We start from the raw sequence: 23,389 nt of genomic DNA on the forward strand, positions 1-23,389 counted from the left end.
TAAATGCACCAAAACGATTCAATTCGGTTCTAAAGAGGAAAACTATATATATTCAGATAGATTCTCATGAATTCAATAGCATCGTTATTTATCAAAAATAGTAAACTTTGACAATAAAGAAATTTAGGAAGAAATATACTTTTCAGGTACAAAATAAATATTTTCATTGTCTTCTACGACTTCATATTACAAAAGAAGACCAAATATGTATTTCTAAGAGCTTGAGGAATTCAAAACTAACTTTATCTTTTATTCAAAATGTTTTGATCCAGATATGTATCTCTAGACCAAATATATAGCAAATTTAGTGAAAACTGCTAGATGAATCCCAATGTTGCAGATTTCGCTAGGCGCCAGTCGGGCGCTCAACTGGCGCCTAGCGCCTAGGCGCTCTAGATACAATATGATCTTTTAGTGAAAATGTGAAATGCACATTGATCTCAATAAAATACCAAAATTCAAAACAAGTAACAACTAGCAAGTGATACCAAAATGAACATCAAGTAGCCTAAGCTAAATAGCAAATAACATCAAAGTATTCAAAGTTCCAACTTCAAAGGAAAAAAAACATGGAAACAAACTAGTAGTCTAGTACAAACTACAAACTACAAAGTACATATACAAAGATAACAATCATAACATCAGTTTGTACTACAAATCCTTAGGACAATTCCTCTCCTTCTCCATATTCTTCTATGACATGCTCTTCGTCTGATTCAAAATCAAACTCATACACACTCACTTCCTCCTCACTCTCGGATTGAAAGTCATCCTCATCAAGTTCTCTAAGTCTATTACTTCTTCTAGGCCTAAGCGCTTCATCTGCTCCCATAGCATCACTAACAACTTTCCAAGTCATGCCCGTGTCGTGTTCAACTTCATCATCAGCCCCATCAACAATCCAATCTTGTGCAGAACTTGCATCACTTGCTAGAAGAACCTCAATATTCCTCTCTTTCTCCCTATTTTTCTTGTTCATCAGTTTTGCATTGAATTGAACAAAGACTAGATTATTTAATCGATGTGTATCTAGTCTATTCCTTTTCTTTGTATGCACCTACAAATACAATTAATATTTATGAGAACATAATGAACTATTAGTCTATTAGTATTAAAATAGTTTAAGACTTTAAGCTACTAACCCTTTCAAATGTACTCCAATTTCTTTCACACCCCGATGAACTAGTAGTTAAAGAGAGGATCTTCATAGCAATTTTCTGCAAGTTAGGAGTCAATGCACCAAAAGTCGACCACCAATTTGCTACGTAATTGAAAAAAATAAGTCAATAACATGAATAATATTAATAACCTCAAACAATAGAAATATTATGAATATTTATTTAATTACCTGGATCAAACTTGTCATCATTCAATGAACATGCTTTTACTGCAATGGGTTTCCCAAAGATAGACTCCTTTTTCTTATACATGGGTAACTCCTCACTCAAAATGATATTTTGCATATCAATATCCCCCAAAAAGATAACATCCATACAATCAATGACCCCAATTGAGACAGTTTGATCCAAATAAAGAAGTGGATCCTTATAATGATAAAAAGGATTCAACAAATAAGCCATCAAATGCAGTGGACTATCTAGCCTATCTTTCATCTTTGCATCAATAATATCAATAATATGCTGATAGTTTTTTGGAACATTACTTAGAGCATTCTTAATATCTTTCTTAGCTTGCAGAAGCTCACCATACACAAAACCCATAGATGGTTTCTTATCGGCATCAACAATTCGAAGCACCTTCACCAAAGGTGCAAAAACCTTCAAGCACAATGACACACCAGTCCAAAATCCAATACTCAACACTGTTGTGTAAGATGTTTTCCCTTTAACACTCTTGGAAAATTTGCATTCTTCCCAATCAGTGCTAGTAAACATTGCCCTTAATTGACTTTTTTTCTCAGATAAACTTTGCAAAGTTAGAAATGCTGAAGCAAATCTTGTCACCCCTGGTCTCACAATATCTCTCTTCTTTGTATATGATCTCATCAATGCCAAGGTCTTATGGTGAGCATAAATAAATATAGTTAATGCCTTGGCTTGATCAATGACTTTCTTGAACCTCGGTATACTTGCAATGCTTTCAAGCATAAGATTTATAGAATGAGTAGCACATGAGGTCCAAAAGATTGATGGCCTCTTCTCTTTCAATAACTTTGCAGCTCCCATGTTATTTGAGGCATTATCAGTTACTATTTGAACAACATTTTCTGGACCAACCTGTTGAATGCATTGCTCTACATACTCATAAATTAGTTGACTTGTATGAGTTTCATCTGAAGATTCTTTAGAGGAAAGAAAAACGGTGCCTAATCTAGAATTGACACACAAGTTCATAATTGACCTCCTTTTTCTGTCACTCCAAGCATCTGTCATAATTGAGCACCCATTCAATTTCCATTCTTCTTCGTTTGTCTTCAGTAAGCCTTTAATCCTGTCAACCTCTTTCTTCAAATACGGCTCGCTCATTTCATATCTAGTAGGAGGTTTAAACCCTGGCCCAAATTGACCAACCGCCTCCATCATCACCTTAAAGCTATCTCTATCAACAGCATTAAAAGAAACACCAGCTTCATATGCCCATCTACAAACATATTCTTTAACCAAACTTGTTCTTTCTTTGAAAAGAGCATCATTGATGTTTTGTTCCCGCTTGCTCTTTGCTAAGTTCAAAGAAGTCTCGGGGTTAATGACACTTGAAAACTTATCCATAGGACCAAGGGTACGTGATGGCTTCATGGTTCCAAAAGACTCTTGAAATTCATCCACATCAATGTCTTTTCGAATATTCACATCTGATCTTAAAGATTCCTCTTCAATTTTCTTATTTCTCTTCTTCATCTTTCCCTCATTAATTGCATTCCTACACTTAGCTTGATCATCTTTTGAAGACTTTGGACATGCAGACACATTTCCCATTATGTGCGCTACATGTTCTTTTATTCTGTAAACTCCTCCAGACATAACTTTCCCACATAAAATACATTTGACTTTGTCTGAGTTCTTTGCATCAATTAACATCCCATACACCCATCCAACATCATTCGATTTTCGTTTTAGTACTTCACAATCTTGAGAAGCTTGAGAAACACTAACCGAGCCCGAACCTGAACCCTCGGGAGCAGTTGAAGATGCCATAACTGATTAATTGATGCATGAAAATAATCACCATAAGCTTGAGAAACACTACTGATGAAGATGCTCATCAGGTCTTAAAATCCAAGAAAATAATTTCTGACTGATGCATGAAAAAAAAATCTTTTGGTTCTGGAAAAAATACCACAGTACACTCAAAGAACCAAGAAGCATAAAAGAAGAAGCAAGAAGAAAGAAACACCAAGAAGCATCGAAGAACTAAGAAACATCAAAGAAGCAAGACGGAAGAAGCACTAAGAATCATCGAAGAACCAAGAAGTCAGAAGCACCAAGAAGAACCAAGAACAAGAAGCAACAAAGAAGAAGTGATGAACTCAGAAGCAAGAAGGCAGCAGCAAGATGAAGCATTGAAGAACCAAGAAGGATCAAAGAGGACGGAAGCAAAAAGCATGGAAGAATGCAGAATAAGAACTCACCAGTGGTGCAGATTCTTGCTTCTTCGAGTTTTATGCAGAGAGATTAGGGCGCCGGAGAGATTCCAGCGAGACGTGGCAGAGAACGATGGAAGAGACGCCGGCGGCAGAGAGATGTGTAGCGATTTGCAGGTGGGCGGCAGAGAGATGTGCAGGTGGGCGGGAGAAAGATGTGCAGCGGCGAGATTAGGGTTGGAGATTTGCAGGTGTAGCGATTTGCTGGTGGGCGGCAGAGAGATGTGCAGGTGGGCGGGAGAAAGATGTGCAGCGGCGAGATTAGGGTTGGAGTTGTGGAAAACTGGAAAGAAACATAGTAGTTTTGGGCTTTTGGGCCATAAATAATTATAAAAAAAAGGTTTGGTCCAAAACAAAAAAGAAATCTGTTTGGTCTAGGCGGCGCCTAGGCCGAACAGACCGCCTATTCGGCGCCTAGGACCGCACATAAATAGTACCGCCTAATTTGGCCGAATAGGAGGTTTTCGGTTCGGCTAGGGGCCGCCTAGCGCCTAGGCGGCCGCCTAGGCCGAAATCTGCAACACTGATGAATCCCAAACAAGTCATTTTAATTTTAATGACCAAATATTGTTCCTAAGAGCACGAGCGATTCAAATATGGGTATAATCTTTAATTTTAAAATTTTTTGGTTCACTTAACATGATTGATCAAAATACTAGATGGACCCACATAATTCATTTTAACTCTAAAATACAAATTAAGACTGGATATGAGTTATTGAAAACTTGAGAAATTCAAATATGATTCTAATCTTTGATTTTGAAAACTTTGTCATCATAGCAATCAGATGAAAATGACTCATTTTAACTCCTTAAAAAATATATACTTAAATTTATCTCGATCTCATAAATCCAAAGATACCTAACTAGACAAAAATGATAAAAAGCTTCAACTCTAAAAAAATTCAAAAGAGAAAAATATAGTTTTTACATAGGAAAGAAATATTATTCTCATGATCCTTCACATCTCCAAATCACAAAATAAGACTTTAATAATATTTGAATTCCACATACTCCAAGAAAAATAAAACTTTTATATAGGAAAGAAATATTATTCTCATGATCCTTTTCAAAATATGACTTTAATAATTATTCAATCTCAAGAAGTATTGTTTAGATAATATTGTCTGTTTTTGTTATAGCTCTTCTATTTTTCATTTTAATTTTAGCCAATAATATCAAAGGTGATTCGCTCATCGCAAGCGCCCCTCATCGTCTACATGAAGGGATTAAATCACGGTGATCAAGCGAGCTCTTTAGGTGGGAGGGATTTTATTCCCTAAGGGGTTGTTTCCAGGGATTCGATCCCTGCTGTCATGTAACAATTTACTACCCAAGTACCAACTCAACTATGCCCGTGGGGATATCATCTATCATGATCATATATGTTGTGTCATTTTCTTGCTTTTTAAGGTGGCAAAATCGATCTATATCAATTACAGATCACTCTAGTGGAATTAGTATTCCAAAGTCCAATGCTATTCTTCTTGAGAAGTTGGTTTGTCTCAAAAATTAAGAAGTTTAGGAAAAACTAAAGATTTAAATAAATTTTCTAGAAATTAGTTTGACTTCGTTAGAAAATTGATTGAATTATGGTCAAATTGAGTCTGATCTAGTCCCCAATTGATCCCAACTTAATTCCTGAAGAACTCACATGAGAAGGACCGACACTTCATTGCCCATGTAAATTGCTTAGTCTTACCATGAGCTCGAGGATCACTTGTTTGCCCTTGTCATCATTCACTAAAATGATGACTCCCCCATCTCCATTGATAGAGAGAAATTACGATGAACTGAGAGAGAACACAATAATCTCTTTTAATTAACAGCAATCCTAAAACTCCCTTTCATTCAACTAAAATCAAATTCATATGGAATTAAAGGCCCAACTAAATCCTATAACTTTTAATATTAGATGTCCCTAATAATTTGTGGTTGGATGACACATAATACATATTCTTATTAAGAGTTTGAAATATCTTTTGTAATCACAACAACAACAAGAACAACAACAACCAAACTAGTTGGGATCTTTTGTAATCACAAATATATATAATTTTATTATGCCGTTCTCTATCTTTTTGTTTTGAAATTTCCCTAACGATTCTGAGTTTCTACCAATCTGATACTACCGATTCTTAGATTCTTTGAAATTTGATTTTAAAACAATGTTTGCTTTTACTTCACCATTTTGATCAATAAGTTAGGTCTGTGTAACATGTTAAGTCCTATGAAATGCCAGAAAGGGCACAACTTCAGCTGTTTCTCCTAAAACACAAGAGAAGAAGAGTCAGGGAAAAGGTTATAAAGATAAGTGCTATGAACAGATAAGGAAAACTGTTGAGGCTCGGTTCAACAAGTTATTGACAGAGGTATGCATGACATGATTTTTAAAATTATATTTTATCAGGACAGACAATCTATTATTTCAAAAAATGTTCATAATATAACTCTGTTCATGCAGTATGTATTTGAGGATCTAAAAGCTACTTTAGAAGAAGCTAAAACAGTATGCTATCTTATTCTATCCAGCATTTTCTTTAATGTCACCTGTTTTAGCATGTTTTTTTAATAGCCAATATTTATCTTATGTGAAACATTTGGTGGTCATAAATTTTGACGTTGTATCTATCATCCTTCGTTTTTTTTCTTATAACTTTCTTCCAGAATGGTTGTATTTTTACTCCAATTTTGTGCTTCTAATGATTTTTATGTGTTCAGTCTCACATTTTGTTTGAAGATAAGTTAATTAAAATCTAGGTTTAAAATTTCAGGCACAAGACTTGCTAAACTTTTGATTTATGACCAAAATGATAGAGTTTCGGTACCGTATCGTATCACGCCGATATCTTTTAAATATTTTTTAAATATAAATATATTAATTAATTTTTTTAATATTTAATTGTTATAGATGTTTATTTTTAGTTATATTTGAGACGTTGAATGTTGGGTTTAAATTTTGATATTATCTGTTTGATTATTATTGAGTAAAAGTCAATTTAAGATTAGTTAAAGTCCAACAAGTAGACATGACAATATCAAGTAGGTTTAAACTGTATTTAATTTTGATTTATTTTGATCTATTTAAAATTAAATCAAATTTATATATATAATAATTTAATTCATAGTAGTATATTTTAATTTTTTAATTTTCTTATCAATCTATTTTCTCGTAGATAGATGGAGGAAAAAAATTAACTATTCTTTAAGAGATTTAATCTTGGTGTATCTTGTGGATGAATGAAGGAGGAAAAAAATTAAAGAGGTTTTTTTTCTTTCTATTGCCTCTCATGGATAAATAAAGAAGGGGAAAAAATAATAATAGAGGAAAAACTTAACAGATCAAGGAGAAAAAAATTAAGAGAGGAAAAAGAATTGAAAATAACTTTTTTTAAAAAATAAATAATGAAATGAAAAAAATAAAAAAATATATAAAAAGTGTGACTATTGTGACCTCCGTGACTTCTCAAGGCCGCGGATCGTGCCTCCTTGTGGGTGAAACAATAAAATCCATATGTGCCGACCAACACGGTATATTATTTTATACTGTGATTCAAACTTGTTATGTATAACTAACATTTGAAAGTCTCTTTTGGGTTTTGAAAAGTAAATTTTTGTGCCAAGTGATCTTCATCAGTAATGAAATTATGACATTGGTGTACTTTTTTCTGGAAGATGGGGTAAATTTAAATTCTGGTCCCAATTTTAGAATCTTCCTAGAATGATATTGTCTAGGTGTTGAGTAGTGCCAACACTTGCATAGGTTGAACCAAATCATGCCAAGGCTTTACTTTTTTGATCCTTCGTTGTTACATGTTTACTACCAAAAACTAGAGTATGACTCTTTCATAATCACTGTTTAAACTTTGTATAAACAACTCAATAAATATGTCAATCACTTCATATTATTACATAACCTATTAGTAAGACTCTCCACTGATGTCTTATTTTCAGGAGACTATTAAGCTTACATTGGATGGGAATGTTGGTTCTTGTAAAATACGAGTTAACTCGATAATTTTGACTTACAAAGTTGAATTGACATGACTAGAATTGGAACATGCATCAATTTTGATACAAGTAGGTTCTTGAGCTTTGATTTGATTGATCATCATATGATGTGTCAATGTGCAAGATAACTTCAATTGTAGATTTAAGATGAGCTCTCATGGGTAGTTATTATCACATTTAAGTTTTAATTACCTAAATTGTGCATCTAATTAAATAATTAATTGGAATTGGTACTAGGTTGAATTTAGGTTTACTTAAATTGAGTACCATAGGCTTTAAGCTTATCTTGCTTGATACAGATGGAAATCAAGATTTATTTGGACTAGAAAGGTAATAGATGAGGTTAATAGGTATATGCTATATTTGTGTGCCAGCTTGTTATGTTATGGGATGAGCAATATTTTATTGTTCATGCTGGGTACAATAGAATAAAATTTTAGACTATATTTTAGGAGAGAGAAAACACAACAACAATCAAGTCTTTATTCCAATAAGTAGGGTCGACAATATGCTATATTCTCACATATATTTAAATGAATTTTATCCTATTTTATGGTTTCTAACAAAGTCTTCTTTGATCTCCTTTTTCCTCAATTAATATGTATATTTTTACGGTCTCACATCGCCTAATTGGGACATTTATTTATTGTCTAAGTACATCTCCATACTTAAATGTATCTTTTGAAGTTTTTCCTCCATAGAGGCAATCCTAACTTTCTTTATAATTGGCTCATTTCTTATACTATCCATACTCAAATGTCTACACATCTACCTTAATATTCTCATCTCTGTGACTCTCATCTTATGCTTATGTCCTCGCTTTATAATCCAACATTAACTCTATGTAACATAACAACTTCATATAACATAGCAGATCTAATTGTCTTTTTGTAAAACTTCCCTTTAAGCTTTAGAGGTACCCTACGATCACATAGAACACCTAACGTCTCCTTCATTTCAGCCATTCTACTTGATCTTATGTAAAATATCTTTATCAACCCTTCTATCTTTTTGTAAATAGGATCTTAGATATTTAAAGCTTTCAGTTCCAGATAACTTATTATCACAATTACCTTGGTATGTCTATTCTATAATTTTGTTTTTAATCTACTAAGTCTAAAACTTTTTAGTTCCAGTGTTTTCTGACAAGATTTGAGCTTAGCATTTATTTTTTCACGTGTCTCATCGACCAAAATAATGTCATCTCCAAACAAATACTATGGTTACGTGGGTTGGATGCGTCCAATAAGTTAATTCATAACTAGGATAAAAGATATGAATTTAAAGTCAATCCTTGATGAAACTCTATTTCTATAAGAAATGCTTTAGTTAATCGGTCTCGAGTCTTCATTCTTGGCATTACATTTTTATACATATCTTTAATTGTTTCAATATACACTACACTAATACATTTATTTTCTAAAATTCTTCATATAATTTCCTCAGAATTTTATCATAAAGGTTTGTTTGAGTCCATGAATACTATTTGTAAGTCTTGTTTTTTTTTCTCGATACTTTTTAATCAGTTGTTTTAGAAAATATATAACTTCTTTCTTTTAGGCATGAATTCAAATTGATTTTCAGTTATTTTGGTCTTCTTAATCTTTTTTTCTATCACTCTTTCAAAATTTCATGATATGACTTATTAGCTTAAAGCCCGCATAATTCATACAATTGTGTATATTTTCTTTGTTTTTATATAGGAGAACTAAAGTACTTACTCTCTCCTAATTAGTTTTTTTTTTTCATTTTTAATATTACGTTAAATAATTTCATAAACTATTTAATACCCTACTTTCTTAGACACTTCCATACCTCTATTTGAATATTATCCATTCTAATTGTTTTTTCATTTTTTTATCCCATTTAACGTTTATGCTACTTCTAAAATTTGAATTCTCTAATAAAAATTTAATTCTCTACCTACTTAAATTTCCTAAGTTAAGTTGGTTACCTAAAGCTCATTAAAAAGTTAATGAAAATATCATTTTCCGCACACCTTTATTGCTTCATCCTTCACTAGTACCCTATTGGATTCATTTTTATGCATCTTATTTGGATAAGATCCTTTATTTTTCTCGTGCTTTAGCTATTCTATAATGTCATTTTCCCATTCTTTTATATCAAACTATTGATATAAGCGTTCGAAAGTGGTTTTACTTGTTGCTTTCTTAGTCTCTTTCTTGGATACTGCATGCCTTTTAAATTTTCTTCATTCTTATAAGTGTATAGTAAGTTATAGGTGGTTCTTTTTTCCTTTAGTTTCTCCCGCACTTCCACATTCCACCATCGAAATACTTTATTTGGTGATGCCTGTTGGACCCCGTAGGTGTTTTGATGTGATCAACCAAGTTAGGTTAGGTCATGTTTGGTTTTGATCCCTGTGTCTAAGTGTGCAGGAGCTTAGGAGCGCAGGAAGTCAAGAGGAAGACGCAGGTAGCGAGGATGGCACGGGAAGGGAGCTGACGGGCTCGGTGCGTCCGAAGGACGAAAGAGCTGTGGAAGAGTACACCGGTGGACTCGAAGAACGTGTGCGACGTTCGAGGGACGAGAAGCCGGGGCGGAAGCCTGCTCGAGGAGAAGGCCGGAAATTGGGTTCGGGTGAGCCCTATTTCGGTTGATCGTAATCACCCAAGCTATCGGAACTTCGGAAGCTAAAAAGAAGACGAAGAAGTGCTGGAAAAGCAGTTGGAGGCGCCCTCAACAACTGTTGAGGCGCCTCCGCCCTCACCAGAGTGAGAGCGCCCTCAACGTAGGTTGATCGTAATCACCCAAGCTATCGGAACTTCGGAAGCTAAAAAGAAGATGAAGAAGTGCTGGAAAAGCAGTTGGAGGCGCCCTCAACAACTGTTGAGGCACCTCTGCCCTCACCAGAGTGAGGGCGCCCTTAACAGCATTGAGGACACCCTCAATGTCCTTGAGGGCGCCCTCAATTGGGTCAACATGGCCATTTGCGCACAGGTAAAATTTTATCCGCTTATTCACTTAGAGGCGCCCTCAACCCCTTTGGAGGCGCTCTCAAGACTCAAGATAGGATTTCCAGGAGCTATATAAAGGCCCCTGGAGCTAGGAAAATATTTAATCAACTCTGTAATCAATTCCTAGCAACTCTTGAACTCTCTAAGTGTGTAAAAGGCTTCTCCGCCTTCAGAGAAGGAGTTTCTTAGTGCGCTGTTCAACCGCCTTGGATTAACAACCATCTAGGTTATAACCAAGTCAAATTGCTGAGTCTCTTTTCCTTCTTTTCAGTTATTTGCTTTTATTTAATTGTTGCTATTTTAAGAGTTGAAAGCACGAGAAGAGTATTTTCTTTTTGCAGGCAATTCACCCCTTCTCTTTTGCCGGCCTCGTTGCACCAACAATGCCTCATCGAGTATACTCTTGGCCATTGTTTTTAAATTTGATGTCATCTTATCTTTTGTCATATTATAGTCTCTATGTATTTCTTCTAAAACATGTGCTTATATTCTTTCCTTAGAAATACTTTACTTGTCATCCTTTAACTCCATCACTTAATCTTTAGCATTCATACATGCTTTTCTTCTACTAATACTTTGTTTGAGGCTCATATTTGACACCACTAACTTATGCTGCGTGGTTAACTTTTCTTAGATAGACTTTACAACAACAACAACGAAGCTTTATCCCACTAGGTGGGGTCAGCTATATGAATTCTTTTACGCTATTGAGCTCTATCGTCTACTCTATCATCATCTATACTTAAATTAATTTTATCTTGTTTATTGTTGCTAACCAAGTCTTTTTTGGTTTCCTCGTTTGATATGCGTCTTTGTCATAATTTCACATCGTCTAATTAGAGCATTTATTGGTCGTCGTACATGCCCGTACCATCTTAAATGTGTCTCACGGAATTTTTCCTCAATAGATTCAACTCCGACTTTCTCTCTAATGCTCTCATTTCTTATTCTGTTCATCCTCATGTGTCCACACATTCACTTTAACATCCTCATCTTTTCAACTCTCATTTTTTGCTCATGTGCTCGAGTCATAGCCAATATTTAGCTCCATATAACATAATAGGTCTAATTGCAGTTCTAGAAAATTTTCCTTTAAGTTTTAGAGGTACTTTACGGTTACATAAAACACCCGACGCCCTCCATTTCGACTATCTTGCTTGTATTCTATGTAAGATATCTCTCTCAACCCTTCATCATTTTACAAAAATTATTCTAAATATCTAAATATCTAAATATCTCGGTTTCGGGCAACTTCTCATCTCCTATCTTAACAATTGTCTTATTATGTCTAATATTGTTAAACTTAAATTTCATATATTCTGTCTTTATTCTACTAAACCTAAAATTTTTCCCTTCTAGTATTTCCCGCAAAGATTCTAGTTTAACATTTACTTCTTCACGTGTTTCATCTATCAAAATAATATCATTTACAAACAATATACACTACGGTATTGTGTCATGAATATGTGCAGTGAATTCGTCTATAATTAGTGATCCTTGATGTAACCCTATTTTTATTAGAAATGCTTCAATTATTCTGCTAGAAGTCTTTACTTTAGTCGTTATATCCTCGTACATATCCTTAATTAGTTCAATATATGTTAGGCTAGTACATCTCTTTTATAGAATTCTCTATATAATTTTTCTTAGACTCTATCATAAGCTTTTTCTAAGTCAATAAATATTATATGTAGATCTTATTTTTGCTCCCAATATTTTTCAAATAATTATCTAAAAATATGTATACCTTCTATTGTTAACCTTCCAGGTATAAACTCAAATTGATTTTCAGTTATCGTGGTCTCCTTCTTTAATCTTTTTTCTATTATTTTTTCCTAAAGTTTCATGGTATGACTTATTAGTTTAATGCCCCTATAGTTTGCACAACTTTTACATCTCCTTCTTATATAAGGGAACTAGAGTACTTATCCTCCTTAAATCAGACATTTTTTTCATTTTCAATATCATGTTAAATAATTTTGTAAGTCATTCAATATCTTATTTCCCTAGACACTTCCATACCTCTATCGAAATATCATTTGGTCCAACGACTTTTCCATTGTGCATCCCATTTAAAACTTGTTCTACTTCTGAATTTGAATTCTACGATAAAAATTTAAATTTCTATGCTTATTTGACCTATTTAAATTACTTAAGTTAAGTTACCTAAACCTTCATTAAAAAGTTGATAAAAATGCCTCTTCCACCGCTCTTTTATTTCTCCATCGTCTACTAGTACCCTATTATATTCATCTTTAATACATTTTATTTGGATAAGATTTTTCTTTTCTCTCACTTTAGCTATTCTATAAATATCTCTCTCCCCTTCTTTTGTATCCAATTTTTGATATAATCGTTCAAAAGTTTTATTCTTTGCTTTATTCACTACTCTCTTAGCTTATTTTTTTTGGCCATTGTATATTTTTTTAAGTTTTTCTCGTTCTTACAAATATATCATTCTTTTATAAGTTATTTGTTTTTTCTTCACTTTCTCTTGTACTTTCTCATTCCACCGCTAAGATTCCTCACTTAGTAGTGCATATCCATTTGACTCATCGAGTACACTCTTAGCTACTATTTTCAACTTTGATACCATCTTATCCATGTTGTATTTGAATCACCATATATTTCACCTAATGCTTGAACTCCTAGCTTCTCTTTAAATATATTTTGCTTCCCATCCTTTGACTTCCACCACTTAATTCTAAGAATCATATATATTTTCTTTCTATTTATACTATGTTTAAGGCATATATCCAACATTACTAACTTATGTTGGGTAGTTAAGCTTTTTTCAGGGATGATCTTGCAATTTTTATAAATCTTTCTATCCTTCTTCCTAACCACAAGAAAGTCAATTTGCGATGTATTATTCTCACTTTTGAACGTGACTAAGTTTTCTTCTCTTTTCTTAAAAAACATATTAGCTAATATAAGGTTATATGCTATTGCAAAATCTAATATAGTTTTCCCTTCCTTATTTTTCGTTCTAAAACCATAATCCCTCACCTTCTATTAAAATCATTTCATTTGGCGGAATGTTTTGTAATATTTTATTTAAGTCATCTCAAAACTTTGATTTGGTAGCTTCATCTAATTATACTTGCGGTGCATATACGCTAATTATGTTCATAGTTTCTTTTGCCACTATTATCTTAAGGGCTATAATTTTATTCCTTATTCTAAGTACTCCTGCAACTCTATCCTTGAACGAATTTTCTACAATAATACGCACTCCATTTCTTGTTTTACTCTTTCCTGTGTACCATAACTTAAAACCCAAGTTTTCTATCAGTTTTGCCTTCTCGTCTATCCATTTTATCTCTTGTATGCACAAAATACTAATTTTTCTCCTAATCATCGTATCTACTATCTCTATCGATTTACTAGTGAGAGTTCCTGTGCTCTATATTCCAAATCTTAGATTATTAGTTTTGCTATCATATTTGTTCTTATCCAATCTATGGTGTGAGAACTCTTACCTATTTAACACTACATCCAAGTTTTCATGGAGATACAACGGTTCTTGCTGATACGTTACAGTCAGACTCTGCAACACGAACTCTTGCATATTTAGCACTACACCTGAGTTTTAGATATGTAGCGGTCATTGCCAAGATGTTACAGACCTTGCAATGCGTTCCTTCCGGGGAACAACATAACATTGGCATAATAGTTTAATCGATCAATTAATTAAATATTTACCATAATTTTAATGCTGACTGCAATTTAACGCAACCTTCATTTATTCGGGCTTGACACCGGCCATGATTGGTTCACGGGCGGAGTTTTAGATGGAGTTTGCAATCTTTATAAACTTTTCTATTCCTCTTTCGACTTATAAGAAAGTCAATTTGTAACTTATTGTTTTCATTTTTTTTAAGCATAACTAGGTATTTTTTTTCTATTCCTTAAAAATGTATTAACAATTATAAATTTATATGCTGTTATTAGTGTTTTAAATAGTGGTTGAGGCGGTCGCCTAGGTGGGAGGCTGGCCTCAATCGCACTGCTTTTACGGAAGGCAGTGTTTTAAGCGTAGGCTAAAAAACCACTAGGTGTTTCAGAACAACTCCATGCCTCCTTCCGCCTCGAATCGCCGCGTCGTCGCTGTGCCCCATAGCTGCTGCCGCCATCACTCGGTGCCGTCTAGAGTTTAGGCTTTATATTTTTCGATTTCAAAAAAACCTAACTCTCTGTTTCGGCTTCGGCGGCTCCGCTTCAGACCTAGGATGTGTTGTCGGACCCCGCCGAACTCTGGCAACACGTTCAAGCACGACGTCAGGCCTGGGCGACGCTTCCGGACCCATTGCTTGGGCACGATGTCGGGCCTAGGCTTGGGCGACGCGAGGCGACTAGTCTGGACTCTTCACTTGCCCAGGCGACGGGCCTAAAAGCGTCGCCCGGGCCCTGCGACGGACCCGGAGATGTCGCCCAGGTTTGGCGGGGTCCGGCGACGCGTTCTACTTCCGAAGTGGAGCCGTCGAAGACGAAACATAAAATTTTTCGATTTCTTTTAACTTTAACTTTGGATTTAATCGAATAACTTTATATTAATAATTTTAATCAACTTCGAGTTATAGTTGGAATAATTTAAATAGACTTATTTAAAGTCTAATAAAATTATCCTATTAATTTAATATATATAAAAATTTATTTTTTATTTAATTTATTTGATTTATTTAGATAATATATTTTAAGTTAGCATATATACTTCTCTTTATTTTTTTTTAATTTTTAGATAATATATTTAAATTAATATTTTATATTCTAATTTTTGATCTTTCATTTAATTATTGAAGATTAACGATGGAAAATGAGAAACTACCAAAAATAGAATTGAAGCGAAAGCCTACTGATATTGTTTGAGATTATGGGGTGTTGTATACAAATTGTTTAAGAGGCTTATTGAAGGAGAAGTTTATTGGATGAAGCTTCATATTACGAGTATTGTAGGACAAGTTGAAGCATGCCCTAAAGCATCTGATGAAGATAAAAACAAGTAAGAGCTTATCTTGAAAATAACAAGAATAAGAAGCGAAAAAGGATGGAAGAACTAAAAAAGAGAGGGCGGAAGTAAATATAGGTGTTGATGTAGAGGATGAAGATTGTCAAGTGGAAGAAGATTCTTCTAAAATGAAGTCAATGCACCTCGGGCCTATTGATAAATGGACATCCGCAATCGATCCAACAAAGGCAAAACAACAAAACATAATGATGCATCAAAGTTAAAGTTTACAAATGATATGCATAAACATCTTGCAAGATGGATTTATGAGGCCGAGATTCCTTTTCATGCAATTGATAATCAAAGTTTTTAGACAATTTGTAGAGACGGTTGTCCAATTCGGTCGGGCTACAAACCTCCAAGTCAATATCTTCTAAAAGTGCCACGTTTGAGGTAAGAAGTTGAGAGGACCAAATTATTTCTAAAAAAGCATGAAGAAAAGTGGATGTTCAATTATGACTGATGCATGGATAGATCACAAGAGAAGTATTATGAATTTATGTGTTAACTGTAAACTAACACTTCATTCTTTGGTTCTATTGAAAAATTCATAGAGGCACACATCGGGACTTGCATCTTTAAATTTGTGAAAAACACATCAATGAAATTGGTTCTCAGCATGTTGTTCAAGTAGTGACGGACAATACGACAAACTATATGGCAGCAACGGAGTTGTTAAAAGTTACAAAACCTTAAATTTTTTAGACCTAATGTGCGACTCATACAATCAACTTCATGTTTGAAGCAATTGGAAAACTACCCATCAGGAAATATACCAAGAAGAGGTATATCATGAGACCTGGGATGATTAGATTTGCTATTTCACATTTGAGGAGTGGAGCAACACAAAATTAAAGAGTAGTGTGAAGGGGAAAACGACAGACGCGACGATAACAAATCTCTCTTTTTGGAATGGTATTTCTTTGGCTTTGAATGTTTTTATTTCTTTTTTGAAAGTTTAACGCCTTGTTGATGGTGACAAAAAATCCTCAAGGACTTTTTTATCGGGTGCACTTAAACAAGCCCAGGAAGATATTAGAAAGACTTTCAAAAAAGGAAAAAATGCCACCTCTATTTTGAAGATTATTGATGAGAAGTCTAAGGGTAGACTTGATAGTCCTTTGCATTATGCCCACTTGTTGAATCCGATTTTTTACTTAAAAGATCAAAAAATAAAAAATGACACTAATGTTATGAATGTGTTTTTGAATTGTATTAGAATTTTTCCCACCGATGAAGACATGAATCCACCATTTCTATTGATGTTGAAGTATAAGAGTAAATCCCGAAACTTTGGAAGAAAGATGACGGTCGTGGCATATGAGAAGGTGGATGTATACCATGACTTTGATTCAGATACATCTCTTTCTTTTATTTCTATTCACTAACATACATGTCTTTTTTACCTATTTTTGGGTTTATTAATTTTTTGCCTCTTTACTTTTTAAAGTTGGTTGGTGGTCCAGTTATGGTGGTTACACTCCAAATGTACAAAATATAACAATGAGATTTCTTTCTTTAACAAGTAGTTCATCGGGGTGTGAAAGAAATTGGAACTAATTTGAAGGAATAAGTAACAATTCATAAATTGTATTATTTATTTTTTCTTTTTATTAGTTTTAAATAATTTTTTAATTGTTTAGATACATATTAAGAAGAGGAATATACTCTAGATATTAAGATTGAAATGATCTTGTATATGTTAAATTTAACGCCAATCTTACGAAGAAGAGAGAAATGGATGGAGATTTGCTTTTATCCTCTCAAGCTAGTAAAGCTCAAGGTTGGCTTGTTGATGATGGTGATGAAGATGAGGTCGAGCCGAGTTTGTGACTTACTTGGAGAATGGCGGTGGAGGCCTCGGGAGCAGATGAAGTGCTACAACCAAGGATGAGCGCAAGGAACATCCCTATTAGAGAATTTGATGAGAATTTAGATACATTGGAGGAGAAGAATGAAGATGTTGATTTTGAGTCTGATGATGAGAGGATTATTGATGTAGTTGATGGTGCATGTGTAGATGATTTAGAAAATTAGTTATGTTTAGTCTAGTCCTTATTGGTTTGTTGTAATGTTGGATTGAAACTTTGAATTTTAAACTTAGACTTTTGATATTAATTTTTTAGTATTAATATGATGATGAATTTTTATTAATTCTCTTGTTAATTGCATTTATTAATATGGTGATAAAACTTGTATTTTTATATTATGTATAAAAAATAATAAAAAAAATTCAACCGCCTAGGTGGCTGAGGCTGTAGGCGGTCATTAACCACCCCGCCATTGCCTACCGCTATTTACAACACTGGCTATTACGAAATCCCATATAACTTTTCTTTTTTCATTTCTTGTTTCAAAATCATAGCCCTCATGCACTTTATCATATTTTTCATTTCTTATTCCTACGTGCTAATTTAGATTTCCGCTAACCAATATCATCTTATTTCTTGAATTATTTTTGGTACTAGCTCATCTAGGTTTTCTCAAAATCTATGTTCGGTGTAGTCATCTAACTTTAGTTGAGGTGTATATATACTAATTAAATTAATAATTTTTTTACTGCCACTATCTTGAGAGCTATAATCTTATCTCTCTTCCTAACAACTTCTATTATTTTGTCCTTTAATGAACTATGCACATCAATACCTACTCTATTTTTCATTTTTTCCCCTAAATATCATAACTTAAAATCTTAAAACCTAACTTCTTTATCATATTTGTCTTCACCCCTACTCATTTTATCTCTTGTAAATATAAAATATTAATTTTTTTAATCATCGTATACACTACCTTTATTGATTTGCCAACAAGAGTTTTTACGTCCATGTTCCAAATGTAGGACAATTAGTATTCTTTTCTTATCCAAATCAAGGTGTGAAAACTGTTGCATATTTAACACTAGAACAAAGTTCTTATGGAAATATAGCGGTTCTTAATGAGACGTTGTAGTTGGACCTTATAACACGTTTCTTCTAGAGAACAATCTAGCATTATTATAATATTTTGAGGGATCCATATATATCATTTGCCAAAGTTTAACATTGACTAACAACTTTTGCAACTCTTCTCCTTTATTTAGGCTTGGGACCGCCATGATGAAGTATTTGCCATAGGCGGAGTTTCAAAAGAGACAAAATGAAGCAAATAAATTAAAAGAAAAGAAAGCCAAGGAATAAAAAGCAGAGCATAGAACACTTTAGATTGCCCCTAAGATGAAAGATCCAATAGAACAAAATCAAAATGAAGTTGATGAGCCATTGAGACAATCGTTGCTGTGTATTCACGTGATGGAGCAAAGGTTCAATGTTAAATGGCCTCATCTCAATCAATCAGACAGCTCAAACCAATAATAAAGATGATAAATGTCTAAAATTTCGATCTGATAACTACTGTCCTATTTGGTGAACATTGTAGAAAAGATATCAGACATAAGAATAGTTGGTCAAATTTCTGAGCTGTTGCGTACACCAGTGCTAGAAGTGGTGCCTAACCAGCAGATTTGACTAACATTCTTCAAAGTAATTACCCCATGAGTAGCTTTGCAACAGTTGGTAAAAGCTTGATGAAGATGCAAATCTGTAAAGGAATCTTACAAGTACAAACTTATTCCATCGGCAGATGAGGACCAAATTCAATGAAAAAAAGAATCAACTGTGCTCTGATGCCAACTGTTTTTCTTTGCAGCATTCAACACAGGTCAGTCCTGATATGCATGAATAAACTTGGGATAGGATTGACTAAACTGAAGCTTCCATGTAGTGGGACTGCCGGAGTCTCCGTTGCTGCCCATAGATGGATCCAGTTTTACAGATAGCTGAATTGAATGCATCATTGGAAATTCCCCAAAAAGAGAAGAAATTTGAACACTGTTCCTTCTAATAATAGAATCTATGACCTCTTCCGACTTTATTGCGAAGGACTGAATTGAAAGCGCAATGGCTGATCCTAATCGAATATGAAAACTGAAGTTACTGCCTTTTATAACTTTAGACTTCTTTGTGGCGAATTAGGGAAGGTTTATTACCACCTTGGATTACAAGTATTCTGACGTAGGTGCCACCAATCTTTAATAGGAATCTTCAATTAAAATAGATGGATTGGTAGCATCAGATAGAATGGCCTAGAACAAGCACTATGGAAAAATGTTGTTTGGTGCCAGAGTTTCAATATCCTGCCAGAATGTTACGGTTTTGGTACCATGTTGTGTTGGCACTCGGTATATTTAGGCACACACTGAAGTGTACTGAGACAAAATTAAAGTTTTGCTACATAGTCTCCTGGATGGAAGATGGTGTTCTGTAACATAAGATAGATATGTCTTTAATGATCATCATAAACATTTTTGTAAGGGTCCATGTTTTTTCTTTTGTTGTCTTGTACTTTAATGCATATTGGTTGATGTCTAGTTAAAGGTGACTCTTTTCTTTTTGTCTTATTCAAGAAACCACTAGTATCCGTAGAACAAGTTGTAGATTGACATTTGGGAGCAGAAATCCCCAATCTATGCAACTTCTGCAAATGTTTAAAACATAAATGCTGGATTCCAACCACATGATTAAAATACCTTTTTTGATCCTTGTAGATTGGCGAGGAGCTTGCTGATATTTATGACTATGTTGCTCCATGTTTTCCAACAAGGTTTGAAAACTAACATCCCAGTTGTTCGTTCTATTTGATTATGGATTTGTTTGTTACTTTTTTCTTCAGTCAGTGAAATTTATTGAGCATTTCATCTTGTTGATAGGAAAACTATTGTTCGTTAGGAACCTTTGCAATCCTCCTCTACCTTTATGTATGTATTATGACAAATTGAAAACATTATAAGTAGGTTCTTTACCCCTTACATATTTACTTAAGGTAGCGGATCTACCTTTTTTAAAGGCCCCTTTTCCCATAACACTACTGAAGCTGTTTCAAATATGTTATAAGCATTCATCTTGTTACAAATATATCCAACTCTAGGCCCTTTCAATGATTTAGTCAACAAATCTGCCTACTGATTGTTTTAACTCACAAAAGAAGGATCTTATTAGATTGAACTCTCTCTAATGCAACTCTAATGAAATGACAATCAATCTGTTTTGTTCTCTCATGGAACATGGGATTCAAGTCTATATGCATCGCAACATACCATAGTAAAACTTCATCGGCTTTGCAAGAGCATATCCTAGCTCATATTTAGATGCATAACCTAAATAAAGTCGCATGTTGTCATTAAGGCCATGATCCTATATTCTGCTTATTTGTTTGATCTTGCCACCATTTATTGCCTCTTATTATTGCAGGAAATAAATTGCCTCACAAGAGAATGCAATAATTAGATGTAAATAATCTATCTGTAAGAGAACCTGCTCAATCCACATGAGAGTATTCTATGATTTAAAGGTGGCCTCGATGCATAATAGTTTAATGGATCCATTCATTGAATATTTGTCATAGTTTTAACGCTGACCGTCAACCTAATACAATCCTCCTCCTTTATCCGTATTTGGGACCAACTATGAGTTGTTCGTCACGGGTGGAATTAAAGGTGACCTCGATCGCAAAATAAAATAGCTTTCCCTATAGCACCTTTTGATAGGGCTACAAACGAGCCAAGTCGATCTTTGGGATGTTCAAGCTTGTTTGATAAGGTAATTGAGCCGAGCCGAGCTTAAAATGAACTAAGCTTTTGAAATGATTGCTCAAGCTTGGCTTGGTTTATTTTTTATGAGCTTGAGTTTGTATGAAGCTTAACTTGAGTTTGGTTTGTTTAAATGTTATTGAGCTCTCAATTCAAGCTTGACTTGAGCTTGGTTCGAACTTGGTTTTTTTAGATGTTATCGAGCTCTCATTTCAAACTTGTTTGCTTGTTTGAAACTTTTAGTTGTTTGATTGATTATTGAACTTGATAATTTAAACTTATTTGTTTATTTTATTTTATTATTTATTTAGTATATTGAAAAGAGTTTTATTAATGAATATGGCTCGTGAACATTGTTCACGAACGTTAACAAGCTGAACATATATGTGTTCAAACTTGTTTGTTTAGTTTAACGAGCATTTGAAGCTTATTTGTTTAATTAATCTTGTGTATATTGAACGAACGTAAACAAACTCTTACCAAGCCGAACACCAAGCTTATTTACGGATGCTTGGTTCATTTACAACCTTACCTTTCAACTAAAATCCTTGTAGTTGCTACTCAATGGTCATGACAGACTCTCTTGAAAATAACTAATCACACTAATCGCAAAATAAATGAAGAGTCAACCTTGAGATATATATATATCTCAGTTTTCCTATCAATATCATACTGTCCTTAGTTAAATAGTAGCTCCCTTGTGTTGCTACTAATTTGATATTTTAGTCCGTAACACGCCTACCACAAGTATATTGTTTAAAATTTTCAGCCGTGCTAAAATTATGAATTTTGATTAGAATAATACTATTTCAGTACTGTACCAATGTTTCGATGTATGGTTCCGTCTGAGAATTGCAGGATAAGAAGAAAGAAGATGAAGAAAACACAACTATATACTTAATTTAACTTTTAGCCAAGCCAAAATGATATAGTTTTGATATTTGCGTTGTGAGATATTATTTTTTTGAGTGAGCAACCCACCAAGGAAAGAACTTCTGACTCTTGGTATGAAAATATTGAGAAAGTATTGATGAAGATAATCTCTCAACTTTGCAATCCCAATGGTGTCATCAATAATGATAATGTCATCTATGTAGACAATAAAAAGAATATGGTTGCTAGATTGTTAAATGAGGTAAAACACTGAGTGATTATGGTATTTCAATCATACTATATGTAGAAGTGTTGAGTTTAACTTCCCAAGTCGAGATTGCTTTAATAAATAGAGTCTTCTGTAGCTTACACACCAGACTAATCTTTCCTTGAGCAATAGATCCTAAAGCTTGCTCCAATAGATCCTTTCTGAAAAATTACTATGAAAGAAAGCATTTTGATATAAGTTGATGAAGTTGCCTATGAAAGACGACAACAAATGACAAGAAGAGTTAAATTGAAGTAATCTTGTCCATTGGAGAGAATGTATTAAAGTACTTACCACCATAGACCTTGGTGTATTCATTTTAATTTAATTTTTCTCTAGTAATGAGATAATTTGATGTATGAGTTTGCATATTACTTACGGAATTTCAAAGTGTAGAAAGAATTGTTTAGACATTTTGTTCTAGTTCTCATAAAATTAAGCTCAACATTTGCATGAGGATAATGGCATTGATATCTTTCTCCAAAAACCAGTATCTCATATGTTTAGTGGTATTATGCTGATATAAAGGGTTGACCAGTAATGATTATTATAAAATAAAACAATTAGATAAATAGAATGCATAAAAAATATGGTAAACAAATTACAATGCAAGTAAAAGATGTTGGCAATGTCTTCTTTTTTTTTTTTTTGTTTGGTCCGATGATGATATGGTGGAAATTTGCTACTATTGAAGTGGATTTCAAGACGGATGCTGATCTTAAAGATGATGGTGTAAATGTTGTGGAGGCATGAGCCGACCTATGCGATAAGGTCTGTCATGAAGGCAGATGCTAGGGGAGGCATAGTCTGAGCTGACATAGCTCGTTCGGACTTGATCTAGTTTGGTCCGACGCCAAGCTCTGACTTGACCCAACTCGATCTGACCTTTACAATGGGCTTCGACTTGGATTGCTTGGCATGCATGAGTGAGCAAGTGTCAAGGGGCATGGGAGTGATTCGGCAAAGCTCCTTCGATGCGTAAGTTAGTAAAGTATATTCAATGATAAAGAATAGGAACAAGAGAGAGA

At 33.9% G+C, this 23,389-nt stretch overlaps 1 protein-coding gene across 2 annotated transcripts in view; it reads left to right on the forward strand.

Annotated features, from left to right (window-relative positions):
* LOC122036378 (exocyst complex component SEC6-like) overlaps window positions 1-20,255 on the forward strand; it is a 33,332-nt gene extending 13,077 nt beyond the window's left edge. The window contains exons 11-13 of one of the 2 annotated variants that reach the window (XM_042595671.1): window positions 5,843-5,972; window positions 6,065-6,109; window positions 20,180-20,255. In XM_042595671.1, coding sequence (XP_042451605.1) covers window positions 5,843-5,972; window positions 6,065-6,109; window positions 20,180-20,248 — 244 coding nt within the window. In that variant the 3' untranslated portion in view covers window positions 20,249-20,255. Of the gene's footprint in view, window positions 1-1,690; window positions 1,838-5,842; window positions 5,973-6,064; window positions 6,110-20,179 lie in introns of those variants that run through there. The other variant, XM_042595672.1, reaches the window with a different exon arrangement.
* The last annotated feature ends 3,134 nt before the right edge of the window (window positions 20,256-23,389 follow it).

Source organism: Zingiber officinale, unplaced genomic scaffold (genome assembly GCF_018446385.1).
Source record: "Zingiber officinale cultivar Zhangliang unplaced genomic scaffold, Zo_v1.1 ctg149, whole genome shotgun sequence".
In the NCBI taxonomy this organism is placed as follows: domain Eukaryota; kingdom Viridiplantae; phylum Streptophyta; class Magnoliopsida; order Zingiberales; family Zingiberaceae; genus Zingiber; species Zingiber officinale.